The sequence below is a fragment of the Carex rostrata genome, chromosome 14 (genome assembly GCF_964058835.1).
Source record: "Carex rostrata chromosome 14, lpCarRost1.2, whole genome shotgun sequence".
In the NCBI taxonomy this organism is placed as follows: Eukaryota; Viridiplantae; Streptophyta; class Magnoliopsida; order Poales; family Cyperaceae; genus Carex; species Carex rostrata.
The window spans coordinates 7,164,060-7,185,910 of NC_135931.1; the positions used below are offsets into that span (position 1 = coordinate 7,164,060).

Here is a 21,851-nt window from a genome sequence, read left to right on the forward strand (position 1 = left end):
TAAATTATGATAACATATTTAACGGGATAGCGGATCTGAGGTTGAAGTTTGATGAGAATGTATGTAGTGGAAGTTGGGAATCGCCTATGTGATGGAATTTCAACTATGTGAATATGATGTGACTTATTTTATGAATAACCTAGACTGACGTGCTATTGTCTGCTTAATAGATCTGGACCGTCCAATTGAGATCCGCACTAATATTAAAGGGCCCTGTGCATCATAGTCGCAGATCGGATTGGCTCCAATCCTTATCAGATGGTCGAGATGCATTAAACTCAAGATTCTCTTTTTGAGTTAATGCACAAGATGCAGACTCCCCGCACAAAACGCATTTCCAATTTATTGTTTGTATTTTCTAATTCTCGATTAAGGAATTTGTTACTATGGCAATGGTAGAAACTTGACACTCGTCTTAAAAACTATTTCTATATTTTCTTGAGATACTTCATATTTTGATATTACCAAAGGGGAAAATATCAGAATATTAGTTGCAAACAACGAAGAGCACACATGAGGATGAATTGTCAGGTGAAAAAAAAATTGTTGGTCTCTAAAGCACAGTACTACATACACCAACAGTTGAAAAACAAATCATAGAAGTGCTCAGGGGCCAAGGAGAAGCAAAACCATCTTTATTGAAATATGGTTTAGCTCAGTTTAGATTTCGTAAGAACAAAACCACAACAAAGGAAGAAAAAGGGTTGAAGGAGAGGAAAAAAAAGAAAAGGAACACACATCATGCCTTGTATATCCATCCATAACTATTGCTAAATTTTCTACCAAACTAACTCTTTCCTGAGGCAATTGCAGCCCTGACAAAATCCTCGCACTGTGTAAATCCGTGAGAGAACACGTCCTCCAAGGCCCCCATCACATCAAACGCCTCTTGCAAATCAGAGGCCGTGGTCATATCATCAAGCCATTCGAGCATCTCATCTGAGAAACCCACCATCTCTCTTATGTTCACCATTTTCTCTCTCATCACCACCTCCCACCTCTCCAGCCCTGCTTCCTCCTTGGCCAGTGACCTCTTGTTCACCTTAAAAAACCTCTGTAGCTGCTCAATCAGCCCAGTGTAAACAAGCATAGGCTGCACGACTGTGAAGAGCTTGTCACTATCAACAAGGTCACTTGATGAACTGTGCTTCTGTTGCATGTGCGCATGGTATATGCCACGCTGGAGGAAACTTGGTCGGTATTTCACCCACTCTTCATATGAGTTTGATAGAAGGGAGTTGACCATCATAAACTGGACCGTCTCTTCAGTTGGAGCAGCTGGAGAGGTGAGGCGGGACCCCGCCATTGGTGGGGAGGAGGTGGTAGATGAAGTAGAGTTGGAAAGGTAGGTGGATATTGTTTTAGCCATGGTGCGACGCTGTGGACAAGGACTCGGGTTTCCTTGGTCAAGAAGGTAGGAGGCCATTTGGACCATAAAGGGTAAGTACCGGGAGTTGCTCTCTCGGCCACCACCTCTACTGTCGCTGTTGAAGGATGCACCGGTTGCAAACCGAGCCAGCATCTGAGAATGAATGACAAAAGTACCACCCATTTTAAAATTTGACTCATAAGAAAACCAGTATGTTTTAATAAAATATTTCTTTCCATTTTTTATGTACATAATGCAAAATCCAAAAGATCCTTCATATGAAGGAAAATCGTCCATAGACCCACTTCTGTATCAATGTATCCTAAAAGGTCACTTTGATGAACTGTGGGGGTTTCGAAAAATAAAACTGAGAGGTAAACAAACAGCCTTTCAATATTTTACAAGGATATCAGAAACACCAATAACTTTCCAAAGGGCATCAAGATTAGGTTTTGCAGATGTATATAGAGAAGTTGCCCTACTCAATTGCTCTAATACGTCTGTTAGCACTGGTATAACATCAATATACCCAAAAAGAACTGTAACAATAAACAATCAAGAGAAATATAAGTTTTGCATACCAGAACAATATCATATGTTAGAAGCCGAAGCCGGCTACCATCAGCACGACCCAATGCACCAAGGTTATCCCAGTACTGATCCACGCACTGTGCATACTGTACCAGTGGTACCGCTGGACCTCTCAGGGGAAAGATACAATTGCACAATGTTTCATTATTCCTAAGTGCAGCCCCCTCCCACTCCTTTTTAGGGTTTTTGAGTGCAGCATCAGCCCTCTTTGCCTCCTGATGGCACTGGAAATGGATTATGTTGAAGTGGCTGACAGTTGTGTAAACACAGTCACCCCGTGTCGACCCAGTGCCGCCGCCACTTCCAGTAGCATGCACACTTGTACCTAGATTTACTCTTTTGGCAAACGAGTAGACTCCGAGTATATCATTGGGGCGTAAAGTGTATCCTTCACGGCATACCATGCAAGCAAGGCCGTTGGTTTCTTCTTCCACATCATCAAGGCCCTCAATAACAGGTTGTGATACCAAAATTCGTTTCCCGCCATCAGATCCAAACTCTTCCCTCATCCCGAGCCCCTGAGATAAAGAGTAGGAAGCACCAAGGAAAGATTAGCTTAATTTCTTGAAAAAAGATTACTAATTTTTTTCCCACTTTTATTATCATTCAGTGAGAGTGCTCGTGTGTCTCTGCATAAAAATGCCACATGCTTGTACCATGCAGTACAAATCCTGCAGGACGATACTAACTGAAAGGTACAAATTTTATGGTACTCTGATCTCAAAAAAAAAAAGAAAAAAAAAAGAAAAAGGAAAAGGACATCCTCTATATAAACACCATTAAGGCCACAAGCCAAAGAAAAAAGTGTCATGCACTCTCTGGGAAACACTTCAATTTGCCATTCAGAAAAATACACACACGCACGCATGTATGCCCACTCATGCACACATACCTGGAGAAGCACTTCTCTCTTCTTAAGGGCACGCCGGCGCATCTCCTCCCTAGTGGCATGCCTCAACTCATCTATCTTCTGCCCTAAGAACCCATCTCCATTATCCTCTTTGTTTGCCAGAGTATCCAGCAAGTTTTCCGCCTTGGCCCCTATCTCCTTTTCCCCAACAACCCCCTCTAGAGCATGCAACAGCGGCAACAAACCCTCCTCATCTATACATTTCTGTGTGTCAAAATGCCCCTTAGACAAACCCCTCAGCAAGGACAAAATCAAGGGCACTGATGATAATCTCAGCCCAGTGACCCACTCTGCATGGTTCTTAAAGCACTCAGGCTTCGATTCAGTATCCCCGAAACTATCCCTCAAGTGCTGGACAGCAGCCGCTGTGATTCCCTTTGCCAATATCATATTTTTCAATCCTTCCCCACAAGAGCTTGAATTCAGGGATTCAGAAACCCTAACAAAATTCTCAATAGCTGACCTCTGACATAAGGCTTGTTGACCAGTATTCTTGTCCTCCGGGTTATCAGCATACTCATTCTGCACCCGGTCAAATCCTGACCAATCATTCAAATATGGTTCAAAGTGCTGAATTAGGGCATCCATCGCTGAAGGCTCACCATATGTCAAGTAAGGTAGAATCCTTGCAACCATCTCATCATTTCTCAGTTGTTTATTTGATCTCTTCATGCCCACAGAGTGACAAAGCTTCTCCAAGAACATCAAAACAATCTTTCTGCTCTGTTCACCAACGCCAGCAGTTTCTTCAGTGCTGCTGGTGCTCACACTTTGGGTGATGCTTATATCACTTTCATTTGCTTCTATGGTTAGGCTCTCTACAATAAGTAGGATGCCCTCGGCAGATTCCATTGCATCTACAGAGAAGGCACGGCGAGCTGTCTCCAGTAAGAGGCCCAAGGCACCCAAACGTAGAAGGGCACACCTGTTTTCATGGATTTTACAGCAGTAGCGTAGTAGGTTAAGCACTGAGCCCAGCTCTTCCTGGTTTGATCGCAGATCTTCATCACGCAACCGCTGCAATACATTAAGATAATAGAAATCAATATACAGGTGGACATTAAGCCAGGCTTCATTTCAAATAGCACATTCAGAAGTATCTTTAATCTTAATTCAGTTCTACACCAGAAACTCGTGTATCATTTTGAGTGCCAATATGTAAATTTGTTATCATGAGCCTTCCTTAGGAAGGGTAGCATTAGGAATATCTTCTTCTTCTTCTTTTTTTCTGTACCTGAATCATGATTAAAATAATCTCAAGGCCGCCACATTCCCTTACAGCGCCGGCTATAGCAAACTCTACCTCAGGATCTTGTGACTCCTCCTTTTCCTCTTCTAGCTCCTTAATCATCGGCTCTGTTGCTTCACCATCTAGACCCTAATTAATATTAAAACACAAAATTGTCAGTCAAGTCTATTTTCCATGGTCTTGTTAAAATCTGAAGTGCACTTCATTTCATAAACAGGAAATTTGAAAGAGCCAACCTGAAGGCGATAGGTCACAGTCATAGGCAGGGAATCCCTCTGAGAGGATGTTGCTGCACCAGCTATAGCAGCTGCCAAGGTGCCATGTGATCCACTTTGGTGCTTCTTCCAGACCTGCTCATACACCTGAGAGATGCTGAGGTCAAGGGAAATAATATTTCCTGCCACAAGCAGCTCCATGCCATAATCATCCTCTACCAACCCCATCAGGTCTAGCTGGTGGCAGATCTTGTTTTTCACATCCCTCATCAGTGGACCTATCTCAGCGCTGGAGTACGGATTCCTGGTCATTGACCCACGAATGAACTCCTCTTGCGTATGAGCTTTATTTAGAACAAGAAGGTACACAGGTTCTGGTTTTGTCGGACATATCATGTTGCACAGTTGTTCCAGGATGAACTGCCAATGAGAGAACCATTAAAGATACCATTTAGTTGTGATATATATATATATATATATATATATATATATATATATATATGAGGATGGCTATTCTACTTCCACAAGGATATGAGAGCATATGCTTATAACTCGTTTTTGCATTTTCAATGTCCAAATGATTGATCTGAAGCGCTCAACATGTTCTCCATGTTAATATGTGCTTGGAGACCAAATTTTACATTTTTTGGAATTATTTTACTATTTTTTCAGAATTTTTCAAAACAGTGATAAAAAATAATAATAAAAAATAAGAAAGACCCTGTTTTGAATTTTTTTTTTTTAAATAGTAAAAAAATTAAAAAAAATGTAAAATTTGGTCTCCAAACACATTAATATGGAGAACATGTTGAGCGCTTCAGATCAATCATTTGGACATTGAAAATGCAAAAACGAGTTATAAGCATATGCTCTCATATCCTTGTGGAAGTAGAATAGCCAACCTCTCTCTCTCTCTCTCTATATATATATATATATATAATTCTTTCTTTCAGCTAAATTCCATATTTACACAAAAGAATCTAACAAGATAATATTCATTTTCCTTACCAGAGAGGTTCGTCTTTTATGCTCTGTCGCATGCTTCTGAAGTCCAACCACACAAGCACGTATGAACTGCCGCTTGTTGTCAGTACTCTCCAGTACAAGACCATCCAGTAGCTCCTTCAAGAGGCGATTACAATCGCCTATCAGCTTGGTCTTCTGTACCACCAGCCCTCGAATTATCAGGTAAGCCTCTAGTACCTCCGAAAGTAGCTCATCCCGCATGAACCTGGCTCAACCATAGCACATTTGTTGCATGACAATTTTTATATATATGGTGTTTAAAATTTTCTTAAACTATACTGTACAGTCATCAGGAATGACCTTTTGTAGTTGTTTTATATATATTTTTTTTTTTACTTAGCTTTTGCTCTGCATGTTCATTTTGAATCTTATAGTTGGATTCAGTGCTTGAGTGAATAAATTTCCTATTTCTTTTAAGGTTAAGATACCCTAAGAAGTGGGAAAACAGTGAAAGAGTAAAAGTGTGGTAAGATATCCCTCTTAACTGGAGAAAGATCAAAAAAAGGTGAAAATAAAGAAATTGGAATGGAAAATGAAAAAGACAAACATTTCAATACCTGGCTCTAATGTTGGGCACCTCAAGGAACTTGTTAAGCAGCTCAATAAGCTTGTGCAGTATAAATCCCTGGGAGATGTCAACTGCTAGGCTCCTTTCTTGCGACTCAACATTAGCTACCTCCTTCGTTATCAATGCACACATTGTACGCAGACATCCCCGTACAGTCAGGAAAAGCCGAGCCGCCTCTGGCTCAACCATACTGAAGAGCAGCTCAAAGTACTCAGCTGCACTCTCCCCCGCATCCAGAGTTTCCGGAAGCAAGCTTACAAGCAAGTTCAGGAGCTGGAACTGCCTGGCTGAACCAACTGGAAACAATAGATTTATAAGTGTGGATACTTCTGACCGGATTGACTGGGAGCAAGCACTCAGAATCAGCTCCGAGACCCACGAGCCAAGTGCGAATTTAGAGAAGTCACTCCTAGAGGCATGCCTTAAGGCACGCCTCTTCCACCTCAGACCATATTTCAGAGTCAGGTATTCAGATTTTTGAGTTGACTTCTGCACTGTGGGGCTTGCCTTGACCACCTGAGAGACCTTGTACTGGCGTCTGACAAAGTCGAGATAAGAAGCACCCCTTTCCCATTCCGAGTAGCTCAAAAGAGGGTCATCCTGACCACCCTTGCGCGACCCACTGTCAGAGCTACTCTTCTCATTTCCTTCATAGACAGCTTTGTCACTTCTTGGTTGCAAAACTGATGGCCTTGATTTCCCTTTGTCTTGATCTTTACCATCAACTGAAGAGTCTGATCGTGGCGGTGTGCATGCTTGAGACACAATCCTTAAACAAGGAAGAATGATATTTTCAGAAATGGCTGGATGCTTTGCACCAACCTTGATCGAAGAAAACAGAATCTGAAAGGCAATGCGGAGCCGGGACTCCCAGAACTCGTCTACTAGTGCACATGTTTCGGAGAGTAACAGCAGCTCCTCACGTGTGGCAGAGGCCACATCCATAGACCGATGATGTTCCAAACAGTACATGACTTTCTTCTTTATCAACCCATTCAACTCATTCACCGCCTCAGCATCACTCTCCGAGAAAGCTGAAATTACAGCCCGTGCAAGGACACGGGTTGTCCTTGGCCCGTGGTGGATGTTATTTTCAAACAACTCAGATAGAATACCAGAAGAGATCAGTTGCTTCTTACAGGTCGGATGCTTAGTAAGAACTTGTAAGAGCTCAAGGCATTGGGTGATAAATGTGGTCGCGCACCCATAGCAGTTGTTGGTGGATCTCGCATTTACATGTAGAGACTGAGCAGCAGGGCCCACATCGTCAGAGCTCTTTTGGTGTAGGTAAGTCATGAGCACACGCCTCAGACCTTGAAGAGTCTGCACACTCTTGCTAACTGAATCGAATGCAGCTTTGCATTTCTCACCATATAACACCCCTAATAAACCTATTTTACGGTTGACCTTGCATGAGGGGCCTGGTAGAGAGACCATCATTTGTTGCACCGTGTCCTTCTGTTGTGAATCCAACTCATGCTCACCAATACTGGAGACAAGCTTAACCAATGGCTTCTTAAACCCGAGTAGTTGCTGGTAACGCCGGTGTGCATTCTCAGACTCGGTCTCAATTGCTGCAAGCCCTTTTCTCATATCATCATCATTCTCCATGTTATCAAATGAGAAGCTCGGTTTTGCCATGAAGTGGAATTCAAACCGGCCATACTTGCTGTAACCGCACTCATTGCAGAGGAATGAGTCCAAGTTCTCATAGTTTATGTTGCGGCACTGCCTACATTGGTATGCATTTTCATGGCAATTGCTACAAATCCCATGCTTGTCTGTAACTGCCCGGCTGCACCTAGGGCACTGCAGTGACTCAAGAGAAGATGCTTGGAGGTTTTCATAGAAGGAATCAAGCTCGATCATGAGGTTGCATGCAGTGATAGGGATTGAGAACTCAACCTTCAGCTCAGTCTGATTGGCTGCCAGGTGGCAGCTTTTGGCTCGTTTCCAGAGTGACCAGTTGTTTTTCAGCTCTGACAAGTCAGCACCAGCCCGGTTATTGTAGTACAGGTTCAGGACTTTGACTGATTTTGACTTGCGTGCATCATGCACATTCATGGTCAGTGACTGAATCAAGAAGCATCCAGTGCATTTGACTATGATCCGGTTGTCAGTGTACTTAGTCTCAGATTTTATGGTTTCTAGCTTCATCCGGGTGTATGGTATATCTGGGCAACTACAACTAACGCATGGCTCACTCTCAAGGTAGTACCCATCAAACTCCACCAGGGTACTTAAAGTGTTGTATATGCGTGAATTCGGATGGTTTGCTAAGAGCTCATTTTGGGAATGTAGGGTTTCATAAATAGATGTTACCACCTCTGACGATAGACACCTACCCACAATCTCCCTCTCTTTCTCCTGAGTTTTACTGGCACCTGTACCAGTAGATGTATTGGCAACAGCACCCTTGCCAAGTAGCCATGCCATGAGATCTGTATACTCAACAATATTTTGACCATACCTCGGCAGACACCTCACCTTATGTAAAAGTGCCTTCAGAATTGTTTCCTTGAACGGGCCTCTGGCATGGTGCCACACACCATACAACACGCACTTGGCCTCATTGCGCACACTTGCAGAGCTCCATTCCAGTAAAAAGGTATCCACAAATTGTCTTAGAAGAGCCCCATCCTTTACAATGAACATATCTAACGCATGCTCCATGTCCACACACGATTTCTCAGTGCTACTACTCTCTCCACCCTCCTCTCCCTTCTTTTTCTTTTTTGAATCCGACTTGCCAGCAGAGGGAACATCGACCATACCACAATCTGGCTTTTGATTGGTGTGATTCAGTTCCTTACCAGTGTAGAAGGCTAAGTTCAAGAGTTTAAGGGATTGAACAATTGACTCCTCTCCAAAATAGAATACACTGTTTGTCAAAAAAGGTAGGATGTCAGGATGCTTCAAGCAATACTTTTGCCAATTTTTTGGCCGAGATGCAGCCACCTCACACAGCGTGGTAAGGCATTTAATGAGCTTGACACTTCTTTCATATGGCACTGGGTTCTTAAAACCTCCAGATTTATTGATAATCTTGCACAATTTTTTAACCTCCTGCGAGTACTGCCATGCATCTCTTATGCTGTAATAGTGAGTCTTAGATCCACATATATGGAGAAAAAGCCTTCGAGCGTAACGGCGCACAAAGGTGGTATTTGGATTGCTGATATAATTGCATAGCACATCCTGGTACCCCTCAAGTTTCAGATCCTTGCTACCAGCTGATATGGATAGTCTATTTGCTTTGTTATCCTTCTCAGTAGATTTATCATGTTTTTCAGGTCGGACCATGCTGTAAACAAGGCGAAATGTGTTCTCCAATAGTAGCTTGTGATAATCGGCAAAAAGATCCTTGGGGTGGGATTTTGCATACGAGTCAGAGAAGAAGGGAGAAAAGTTACCAGCAGGCAACTCCCGTCTGACAGTTAAGAGGGACCCACAACCAGGACCGGGTCCTGACCCATTTTCAGCACTACCAGACGAGGATTTGAACACTTGCACAAGCTGTTGCAATATGTCCAAGAGATAGCTCAAAAACTCCTGATTTCTTAGGTGGGAACAAGCCCGCACCAGTTGAGAGGTAAACTCTTCTTTTTCTAGCTCATCGCTGGATGGGGCTGAAGAGAAGGCAGAAACCTGGATGAAGCCTTTGTCTTGAGAATCGGGTTTTGTCTGGGAGCCAGAACTGTCAGACCCAGAACCACTAGGCTGGTGCCAGTTACGGAACATAAGGGTGAAGAACATGAAAACTAGGATAGCCACCTCCCCAAAAGGGGATCTAGCACTAGCAGGAAATGGCCTACTCAAGTTAATCTCATTGAGCAACCACCTCACAAACTTCTCCAAATCTAGATTTTCAGTTTTAACTCCATCCATGAAGGGTCCACCAACAGCCGATGACAGACGGTAAAATAGCTGCATGATGGGTATAGCCCGCAAGCCTGAGGTCACCTCCATCCACCCATTAAGCTCCTCTATCAAACCACGCAACAAAAGAGAGTTGACCGCACGTTTTGAGGCAGATATAGAAACTACCCTCTGGTTTGCCAGCTCAGCAGCATCATTCATCTCCAGGACATGTATCGAGGAGGGGGGCGCTGGGGTGAGAGATGAATCACGTGCCCCCCTCTCGGTGGGGTCTGTGGCAGCCAGGCCCCGAACTGAACCTGGATCAGTCAACTCATCCAAGGCGAAGTGGATCTCAGTGCCGTCGCCTCCCATTGAGTCAAGTTCAATGGGTATTGCGGTCATTGCATGTTCCCGTGAGTGAGGTGGCGGGAGCTGGTCAGTGTCAAGCACCTCATAGCATGTCTCGCATAAGTCAAAGTCAGGACAAACAGTACAGTGCCACCTGCGGCGAACAATTGGTACAGTTGAGCAGCCATCACAGCAGTACTGCACTGACGAGGTAGAGGGGTCTTCTTCAATCAGGATGTTGGTGTTTGCTGTTGAGCCTGCAGCATCAGATGGTGCAGGCTGCACTCGGCTCTCAGACATATCATCAGTGGGAGTGATCATGGTCTGCTTTGGGAATGGGACTTGAAGAAGCCTTGAGGATATAGCCAAGCTGAAAGCAAAATAATACTATTATAAATAATTTTTTTTAAGGTCGGTGGGTGAAATGCCCACTAACAAATTATATTAATGCACGACAACTTTACAATGATGGTATAGATAATTAGGAAATGGAAATAGGGGTCATACTGCACTAGCCTGTATGATGACACTCTTAGAAAGCACAGGCTGAATGTTGCATCAGCTATGCCGGTATCAAACTATATGAGCCCTAGTCATATGAACAAGCCAGTGTACTACTGAAATTGCAAATGTAGTTGAGGACAATCCTTCGGCAAGTTGATTGTAGGACCATTTTGAAGCTAAGACAGGACTAATGGAAGACCAATTTCATATGTGAAGGCAAAGTGAGGCTTTAATAGGTCAAGTTAGTGACAATTCAGCATTAGGGAACCGGGACCATTCTGCTTTGGTTTGGTGAAGTGACCTGGTGTTGTTTCATAATTAAATAATTGCCAAGGCTATAACTACCTTTTAAATACAAAATTATTATGTCAAACATGTTACTACAAAATGCCTCTAGATAGGCATGAGTTTCAGCATATGACAGTTTACCTGCTAGAGGTTTGAACGGCCTCATAAGGTGCAAAAAGTAGCTTCTTGAGAAGAGCAACAGCAGGGGCAACGGCAAGTATAGTTGATTCATCCTCTGCAATTGAGGCAAGGCATTCAGCATAGCTGTATATCAGATCCACACAAGGTACCACAAGGCTGTTTATGGTCTGCGTGTCTGGCCTTTCCAGGTTCAAGATACCCCAAAATATCTCCATCAGCCCATCAACCACTTCTGAGCCTATATATCATCACAACATTGTACAAAATGATAATTATTGATCTGCATTTGTCTGCAATTTGATATGCCATTATAGTATTAGACTGACCAAATTCAAAACAAATAGACAGTATAGAGTTTGTTTGCATAGTATATATTCAACATTAATGTTTACGAGTCTGTACTAAAAACTTTGTTTTTGTGAGCTAAAATGTTTATTTACCAGCATTTATACAATCTGGTTAAACATATAAACTTGAAACAAAACAAAAAAGACAAAAAAAAAAAAATGATAATACATTAATTCAAAGCATAGGGAGAAGATATTTGATATCATTATATACATTTTATATGCATACAAAACACAACCCATATTTCAATTTTATGTCAATTTTGGAAAAGCATATAGTTAATTGTACTCAACAAAAGAAGCTACCATTAGTTTGGAGAAAAGCAGCCATATTAGATTTCCTACTCAAAGCAATTTTGGAAACAGCCTGAATCTGTGCAATGAACTCCTTTATAACCCATGAAGATGCAGCACCCCCAACACCTATTCTTGAACTGATCAAGGGAAATGACTTTATCACCCCTAATAGCCTTAAGCTGTCTTTCACCTGAATAAAATAATAAAATTTCTTATGCACAGAGATAATAATAATAAGAAAAGAAATATTATATTTTGTGTTTATATACCATGTCAGCCAGACTCTCTAATCAGTGAAAATAGGCATTAAACCGGTTCCTGTGAGAGTGATTGATGCACGCATAAATACTGGGTACAGACCAAGAAGAGTAAGGGTAAGGAAAGGGAACAGATCAAGAGACATGACTGGATATAACAACAGAAACATGCTCAACAGCTGAGACATATATGACATGTTTAAATTTTGGACAGAAAATACAGGTAAAAGATGCCAACAAAAGTTATTTAAAAAATTCAAAAAGCATTCAACATAAACATACCTGATAATATGTCTCCCTCTTAGGAAAAATGGCCTGAAGAACACGACAAGCAGCAAACTGGAGAAGTGGCTCATGGTCACTCTGAAACACAATCTCCAGTAAACCACCACACCTCAACTTTCTTACCTCCATCAAATCTACATCATTCAGATGGGGTCCACACAGAAAGTATACCCTCGCCAGCATCTTCAATGCATCTGCCAACACCTGCTCCTGAGTTGAGGAAGCACCGGTCGTCAGATGCCTTTTCCCACTCTGTGCCCCTGTTCGCGCACAGGCCTCTAAGTTAAGAACCTCATCCATCTTCTCCTTCCACCCAAAATCATCCTTTGCACGCCCATATATTTCAAAGTAGTCAAGACGGGAGGTCGAGAGCCTGTCATGTGTGGGACCCACAGCAATGATGAACTCTTCATCAGCCAAGAGGGACTCAGCTGCTGTGAAGGGGATATCATACCATGACCTGATGCCCTCGTCAAACTTGATAGTGCGATGGAAAAGAGAGACCTCGGATGGGATGTGGCTCACCGATGTGTTACCCACGTGGATACGGCAACCCACCATCACAATGTCCGGGTTAGGGTTAGAAACAGTCACCTACATACCACAATACAGATAATTATGAGATTCAAGTGTTATCAATGACTTTTGATGTTAAGAAATTAAATAACAGAACATGAGGTGCCAAACAGCACTGGTACTTTGCCAAATACTGATTGTATGATGATTTCTTATACTCTTGAATTCTGTTTATGCAGTTTCTTTGTTCCTGTTAGGTGTATTTTAACTGGAAATAACATAAGTATATCTCACTTGTGTTGGAGAAAATGCAGCTCAAAATGAAAAAATCGATTAGGCATTGTATATATCACCTTAAATCCAGAAGATGTTGGGCCCTCTAAATACCCATCTTCTGATGCCAGCCTCTGCTTGATGCTCTCAGAGTCTCCTCCCTTGTAGGCATCACTGCTCAGCTTCACGTCTCCTGTGATGCAGACTGTTTTCTCAAAGAAATCGAGAGGGAACTCCGGGTTGGCACCTGTGTATGCCTTGTTGCTTAGAATGCTCGGTCCCAGCTTCTTCTTCTGCTCTACAGTTGTGCCGCCCCTCCCAGTATTGTCAACTGTGTCAGTTAATAAATTTTGAATTCATTAACTAACTTAACAATTTACATGAACAAAAACTAACAAAAAAATATGCTTTAGATTTTATCAAGTTTTTGTTTCAATTTCTTATGTCCATGCTGACAAACCCTAAGGTGTAATACTTGATGACAGGAAAAGTTGTCCATAGAAAAAGTGTATATGTTATATCATAAGGTGAACTGGCTGATAAATCAGAAAGTATATATCACGCATGCAAAAATTAAAAAAAAAACACCGGTAAGATGCTTAGGATGAGACTTCAACACAAATTCTTTCAGAATATTTAAAAAATACCTACCTGAAGTGTCATTATAAGAGAAGATATGCAAACTCCCATCATCATACAAAATGAGACAATTAGTCTTATCCTTCGACAAGGGCTTATACGCTGCCACACCAACCATAGTTGCAGAGTTTGACCCCATACTATGCTTCATGTTCTGCGCAGTCAGTTCATGAGGACCCAACACAACAGTGAGAATCACGTTCGACTTGAAACCCGACTGGCAAGAAAAAATACCGGTACCAGCTATCAACTCTCTCCAGTGATGCAACTCGACTGGCTTAACCTTTCCATCGAGTTCTTCATTAACGTATGAAACCTCGGAAAGGATTTTCGAGTCAGGGTCTAAACGACCCAGCAGGGTTGTGCCGTCCTGATATGCCAGCAAGAGAAGCCGGTAAGTAGATGAAAAATAGAGAGATACCCCTCGGCTCTGAATTCCTTTACCTTCCATTGGAATCACATCTGTCAAAGTCCTTGCACCGACATCCCCTTCCATGGATACCTCGAACTTGTACAGAACCCCAGCCTCAGATAGAACAAGAAGGACAATCTTACCCATGGAGGCTGGTAGAAGGGCAGCATCGACTATGAGATCGTTTTCCAGAGTGAAATAGTGCACAGGGCTAATGTTATCCTGAGATAGATCATAAATTTTCACAAACTTGTTGGAAGCAACCATGAACTGTACCTGTGAGCCTGGAACCCATTCAACTTTGCGCACATAGGCCCCATCCGTCAGAGCCAACTCAATCGCCAGCCTGTCTGTCACCTCTCCCCGGCTATTGACTGTCAGAACCTGACACTCTTCATAACCAGCAACAGCTAGATAACTCTCCACCAAGGGGTTGAACATCAAGTGCACTATCTCAAACCGAACCATGTTCTTCGAAAGAGGTTTTACATTGGTTTTATCTGCTGTCACTGGTGTTACTGTTGGTTGACCAATGAGCTGGCCTATATCAAATATTGCAACCTTGTCCCCTTCTCCAACAGCTAACTTTCCTCTGACACTGATGCTCAGTAAGGACTTTGCAAGGGACCCACTAGACAGGTGCAACTTCAGTTCCCGAGAGTTAGGATAGTCAGCCTTTATTTTAAGATCCAATGACCCGCTTTTGAAAGCCTTCTTGAGCTGGAACAAATCAGTTGTGTAATTAACCCTCTTTTCGGCTCCCAAAATTACTCTTTTGTCTTTTAAATGGTTGTCCTCTCTCCGGGAGGTCACACCAGGAAGCAACTTATTGCAAATCTTCACAATCTGGCTCTCTACTCCCAGTTCTTGTAGAATTCCTGGTAACTCATCTTGCAATTCCTTTGGGACCGATAGCTTGAACGAACAGTCAGCTGCATCACAGGTCACCTCATCATCCAAATCAGAGCAGCTGTCTGCCAATGGATCGACCTCATCCTGGTAGGGAACAAAGGTCTGAAACCCAGTAGCATTACTTGCTGCCGACGCGGTGGATCCGCCATGGCCAGTAAATTTGCGAGGCTTCAGGCACTGACAGCTGCTCCCACGGACCCCACCAGCTCCACAATCACAGAAAAACCGGCTTGATCGAGAATACACCACACGGTGACCCCTGTGGCAAACTCGGGCACACACAGAGCAGCATCCTTTGGAGACAGTGAGGTCACATGTGTAACAGAAGTACCAGTGCTGTTCCATAAAGTTGCTGCCACTAGAGGTGAAGGTGCAAACTTTAGAAGCTAAGACACGCTCGCTATTCATGTCTTCCTCCTCGTTGTCTCGGTCAACACTTGCCAGTTCACCGTCAGTCGTGCCATCATCTTCGTCCTCCTCGCCAGATGACGTAACGTCCACCTGTTTCACCAACACAGAACCTGAGGCAAGTGGCAGGTTGTCTGTGTTCTTGCTGGAACTGCTGAGCTGCTTGGTTGATAGCATGCATCCAGATGCAACACTGCTCGTGGAAGAGATCTTGGAGGAGACCTTCCTCAGGAAGGCCTTGTTTGGCTCAGCACTCTGGCCAATCACCGCCTCAAAAAACATGAAGAGAAACTTCAAACCAGTAAGAAGGCTCTCTTTCTCCACCATTTTCTCCATTAATTTCAGCGTGCTTTCTAATAATAACTTCATCGAGCCTGATTCAGAACTCAAAAGCTTGACCAGGAAGCTGAAGTATGGCTCAGCGGTTTGGAGGTCCCGTTGCAAGAAAGCCGTATCAAGAAGTGCCAGCATGGATTCACCTAGATGAGTCTGTAACTCAGGGGCCCCTGTCTCAGTCAGAGGTGATATGAGGTGCATCAGAAAGTCTACTGTCAAATCTCTGACAGATATGGCAACAGCACCAGTACCGAGTAGCCGGGCTTTCAACCAATGTGATAATGAACCAGTATCCATGTCAAGGAATCTTTTCCGTAGTTTCTCTTTCAGAGTTAAGCACACACCCCCGGCTAATACATCAACAAGCAAGCCAATGACCTTCAGGTTGACTGCTTCGGACTCGCATTCGTCAAGAGCAATAAACAAGGCCAATAAGTCGGCACGACAATAACCGAACAAGGAGTCTGCCTCCTGCAATCTGCTGTCATCGCAACCAAGATAGAACTTGAAGACCTGGATTTTTGAACTGTCCTTTCTGAGTACCTCTATGGAGTCAGCCACTTTGCTGATAAGCATCTCTTTTATTTCACAGCCAAGCCCCTTTTCAGCAGTGACGCGTGTCAAAAACTCCTCTAATTGCTTCAGGACAAAGAGACTCATGTACCCCTCGAGATGTTTTCTATCACTAATTAAACTGTTAAACACCGCATCGCATTTCTGTGAGAGAGAGCCAAAAATTCGGTCACTTTTCACAGCCATCACCAACCGCATAACCCGGCAAGTGACACTGGCCTCCAATTCGAACCCCCTTTTCTCTCTCATGACCTTCAGGATACCATCGATTGCACCAATCACCTCTTTTATGACAAGAATGCATGAGACAAGCGTGCCATTGCAGGAATCAGGATAAACTGGGAAGCCGTGAAACAAACATCCAGATAGAGAATAAGCACCAATTTTACCTGGACCCAACTTGGTGCTTATTCCATCCAGCTTGTGTAGCAAACCATATATGGTCTCAAGCCTTGAGAGGTCAAAACCAACCATGCCAAGAAGGAGATCTTGCTTCAGCTTGTCAAATGATGTATGCTTGAGCGGAAGAACAGGACAGAACTGATCCCCAGATGGGGAACTAGCTTGATCCAGGAAAGAAAGAAAAGCATGTTGCGTGATACGAAGATATGTCTCAAGAATACATGCTAGATCATGTACAAAGTCACCTGCCTGCTTTTCATCGAGGTACTTTACCATGCTCTCTCCAAAATCATAGAAAGACCCGGCTGCAAGCAGGTCCGGCCGAGAGAAGCTATCAAGACCCGCGTTAACGACAGAAAGGAGGAGAGAGAGACCAGAGCTTCTCCTCAGAAAGTCCCCATTGTCTACTTGAGCCGAATTGAGCAGTATCTCAGCGTGCACATGATTGAGAGCACTGACTATGGCCAAAGGAGGAATTTGTTCCCCAGAAGATGCACCACTATCTCGGGCTAAACTTAGTGAGAACGAGAGAAAAACTCTAATATCTGAGAAATTGAGCTTATCTGCATCAAGACCTTCAAATGCGTGCTTTGTACCGGGTTCAATGGCCAAAAGAGTGTTCCAAAATAGCATAAACAGGTACCTCTCCACTATGAGAAGATCTGGCGACTCGGCTCTTTGCCCTTTCCAAAAACCCAGAATAGTTGAAACAGTACCAATCATGTCTGGTAAGTCAAGACCCAAATTTTGTAATTGCAAACCATCTGGACAGAAGGCTGCATGAAGTGGGGCCACATCAATCAGCCGTGGAAGCAAGCTGCTAGTAACAGGGGACTCCCTGGTAGTGTCTCCAAACATGGCCACCAAAACTGATGCTACAAGTGAAGATAGGTGGTCATGCATGTAACTGGAACTACCTTCAGGTCTGATGGGAATCTCCCTCACCTTTGATCTGAATCGAGTGAGCAACCATATGGGGCAGCTGGATGGGTATAAAAGCATGTGTCGGAGGAGGAGGAAGACCCGTGAAACCAACAAGCCCCAAACAGATAGCCCGGTTGCAGGAGGTGGTGTTGCAGCCATCCTTTTCAGTGTAGAAAAGACCCGACCCACTAGAGCTTCTTTATCAGCCTGACTTGAAAGGTGGAATGCCATGAGAAGCATCTCCAGATGAAATGCACAAGGTAGCGCAACAGCCAAGTCATTTGACTCGGTTAGAATGGCATTATTAACTTTGTCAAGTAGGAAGTCCAAATATCCTGCAAAGAGGCCAAATCGGAAATTGGTACTAGCCCCCAGATCATCACCAGAAACTAAACAATGTGCAACCAGGGCTAATGTGTAATGATTGTACACAAAAGCACCATTTTCTACCAGCAAGACTTGGTGAACCAAGTGTTCCTTTAGGGAAAGAGGAATTTCGCGACAAATCATCAGAGCATGCAAGAGGTCAAAGCAGAGCTCGTTGAGAGAACTTTGTGAAGGTTCCAAGATTCTCTCAGCACAAGAAGAATTCTGACAGCTTAGCAAGGAAAGAAGTTGATTTATATGCTCCGAACTAACCTTTAGATATGCATCCTCGTGAATCTTGCGGTCCCACCCAGGCAAGAAGATATATGTTTTGAGAAAGCTTACTAACTCAGCCACAACTTGGATGGGCGAACAAGAAACAATAGTGTTGTCGCCTGTACCAGGCCCCGGAACAGGCTTTTCTGAGGCATCAGATACGCCAGCAGGCCGACTTGCCTCGGCAAAAAGATCCCCAAAAATGGCCTCATCATCATGGCTGACTACACTTTCGGTATCTGAAACTGCAGAAGTTTTGGAGCAAGCAATGCGTGGTTTGTCAGTCAGTGCAACTGATTTTACTGCAAGTGAGTGAAGGAATAACACCAGATGTATTAAATCATCCATCCATTGCTCAGAGGGGGGGAAAACCAGCCTTCGACACTCCTCATAAGTTCGCTTTCCTAGGAGAGAGACCTTTTCAGATCGTACAAGGCATGACGGGGCATCGGAAACACTGCCCAAATCACATATGGTCTCAGCTCCCTCAGACCGAGACACCCACCAGCCAGATGACACAAATTTTAACAGATACTGCACAATCCGAGGAGAGCAAACAAGTGGGGCTCGCAATGATGGGCTCAACCTCTCATGCTGCAAAGATTTTACACACAGAATTTCAAGCATCGATGCGACCAAGCACGCCTCAATTGTACAGTACACATCACCAGCCTGAAATGCAACCCGCACAAACTGAAAGAACTCGTCTACTGTCTTAAGCAAGACAGAACCGAGGACATCCCCATATGATGCAGAGTCAGCAGTACCAAAATCGATAATCAGCTTGAGCACAGCTGGTACTGAATTAGCAAAACTTGCAACCAAATGCAGCAATTCAATGTCACCACTGTCAGGTGGGAACTCTACAGCTAGGGCTTTTAGTAATTTTAGAAGCTTAAGGCAATGAGAGAGTCTAGGCACGATGTTGGTCTCTTCTGGCTTTTCAGAAAAGACTGGTGGTTGGAGGAGATATTTACACAGTGAAAGGAGGCGTGATGCATACATGAGGTGGATGAGTGCCAGGTGGCGTGCTGTTGACGTTATCAGGTTTGAGGATGCATTGAGTGTTGGTTGATTGGAGGTGAAGATTGGTTGTGAGAATTCAGATGAGAGGGTATTCAGGAGGCTTGTGGAGGAGGTCTTGTTTTCCTTCAAGCAGTTTAATTCTGTTGCAAAAAGAATAACATGTAAGCAAGGACTGCACTCTCAGAGTTGACCGGTCCAATTTCTGACAAACTTGCCTTAATAATACTCCAATTTTGCATTTAATGTTACTTAAGATGCAGCAGCCTCATTAATCCTTGACTCTGTTCAGGGAAATTGCTTACCATCACCCAAAAAAAAAAAAAAAGGAATGGGAAGAAATTATCAACATTGGTCCAGTAGTGTGGTAACATAACAATCTATGGTTCAACCTAACTGAATTGAGATTATAGGACTTGCTTCTTTTTTTTCCTCTTTTTTGTTGCACAGTTGTGGTTGTGTTTATGTTTCTTGTGTGTGAGCGTGTGTGCATGTGTGTGTGGAGAGGGAGACCAAGTTTGAGAAAGAATATATTTTGGTGTATTATGTACTGCTGAAAGTACTTCTCTCAAAAGATAAGATGGCGAGCATCACCTGATAGATAGCAAATATTGGCCAAGTCTGAGGTGGTGGATGTGATAGGAATGGATGAGAGCCTCTCAACCACTAGGCTTATCGGTTTCATATCATGAACATCAAGCAACTCCAAACTTCCATTACCAAGAGAGATGTCCAAGAATTGTACCGCACGATCCTAGCATGAAACATCGGTAAGAGAAAGATATATATGAAGTATGAACATTAAATTTATGTTCATGTAACTATACATGTATTTACATGATACACAGTCTTCCTATCAAGTCTATGTTCATGCATAACAGCTAGAGATGGACAGTATGTAACTATTCCCCAAAGACCTAGGTCAGTCCCTCCAACCCTTCTCCCATGGCACCTCTAACAACTCTTTTTTATGTGTCCCAAAACAAAGAGAAATATTTGAAGAATAGAAGTAAAATAGTAAACGCTTTCCTAAGCTGTGAAGTGCTAAAATTATTTCTTCTCTGACCATAAGCTACTAAGATCGTTACAAATAATAAATCCTAGATATCCATTTCACTGATCTCTGTTATTGAGGATCTCAATTTTGGCTAATAGCACAACTTTTACAGAATATAGCAGGTTTTCTTTCTTTTTTTTTAGTATTCATGGTTTTGACTATGATTTGATTTTAATATACTTTCTCAAGTATTATGATACTCATCTGGAAGTCCGAGACTACTAATTATATGCTTTTAATTGTTGGATGATAGGTCAGTTCAGTATTATTTATTTTCAAAGGGACAAAAATTAGCTCCACCCCTACTTATAACCATGGTGGTCAATGATATGCATTGAACTCAATAAAATTCATTGGACAGTGTGAACTAGCAGATTTGACAGCAATTAATAACCATTATGAAGTGTACCTGCAAACTGAAGTCATCTCCATTGTAGGAAGATTCCTCAAGAAGTTGCATACAGAACTCCAATGCCTTCTCTATTATTGCTATAACCAATGGTTCAACCAGCTCCACTGAAAGGGAAAAGAAAAACAATAAACAATAATATACAATAGTGGTGAGGATATGATGGAATTTAAAATACATAATATAGAGTAAGGAATTGTGTGGTTTTCCCTCAATAATGAACTAGAATCTGGATACTTAAATATATAGAGTGTGCATGGAACTGTGGTATCTTATATAAAGTCAATTGCGGAAATGATCAACATTTAGCAAAACTTCGTGGAAACTAGAATATGCATGAAGCATGTCTTGTGATCAAGAAAGATTTATTAAGACCTCCGTATAGATTTACTTTGTTAAATAAGACTTCAATTATAACCTACTGAGCAAATAAGAAATAAATCCAGATTTCAGATACCTCTCTGCTGCTAGAAATCGTAATCAACAAAACTGATCTGAGTCAGGATATTTGGTTCTAACGTCATAAAAATGAATATTAAGATCGGAATAGTAACAAACCTGGACTGGAGAGTGCAGCCAAGACAACAGCTCGTACAGCTATGACAAGAGAATCGACCTGATCTCCAGTCCAACTCTCGAAGCCTGCTCTACCATCTTCTGTGGAGATTCCAGATTGTAGTATGACGAGAAGTCGCTCCAGACCGAGGCGAGCTGACGCGGACCTCAGATCGTCGGCGCGGATCCGCCTCTCGTCTAGTAGGATCTCAAAGAGTCTGGCGATTTCCGCCATGGACCCCGGCGAATAAGAACGCCTGAACTCTATACAGAGGAAGATACGAGAAGTGAGGGTTTAGGAGATACACACAGAGACGAGGGAGGGGAGGAGGAGAGAGGAAAGAAGAAATCGGAGATAATTTACCTGTACGGGGGTAACATAAAAAACACTCGTATGTCGGTTTAGAATATAACCGACAGCAATCGTTTTACTGAGCTGGTTTAATTAATCGTTTTACTGGGGGATGCCGAACTCATATCGCCTAGTTAGATCTAGTGATTGGTAAACGGGCCG

The 21,851-nt window shown here is 42.9% G+C and overlaps 1 protein-coding gene across 1 annotated transcript; it reads right to left on the minus strand.

Moving 5' to 3' along the window:
• Nucleotides 1–620: 620 nt before the first annotated feature.
• BIG (auxin transport protein (BIG)) lies at nt 621–21,684 on the minus strand. Its single transcript, XM_078314779.1, has 15 exons — nt 21,341–21,684; nt 20,783–20,889; nt 19,911–20,070; nt 13,697–19,459; nt 13,126–13,376; nt 12,254–12,850; nt 11,724–11,904; nt 11,071–11,308; nt 5,918–10,507; nt 5,343–5,565; nt 4,356–4,754; nt 4,105–4,248; nt 2,853–3,887; nt 1,951–2,478; nt 621–1,522 (listed from the first exon to the last, which is right to left on the minus strand). Exons 1-15 carry the CDS (start codon nt 21,570–21,572, stop codon nt 788–790), a joined length of 15,183 nt encoding a protein of 5,060 aa, XP_078170905.1. The 5' UTR covers nt 21,573–21,684; the 3' UTR covers nt 621–787.
• Between the last annotated feature and the right edge of the window lie 167 nt (nt 21,685–21,851).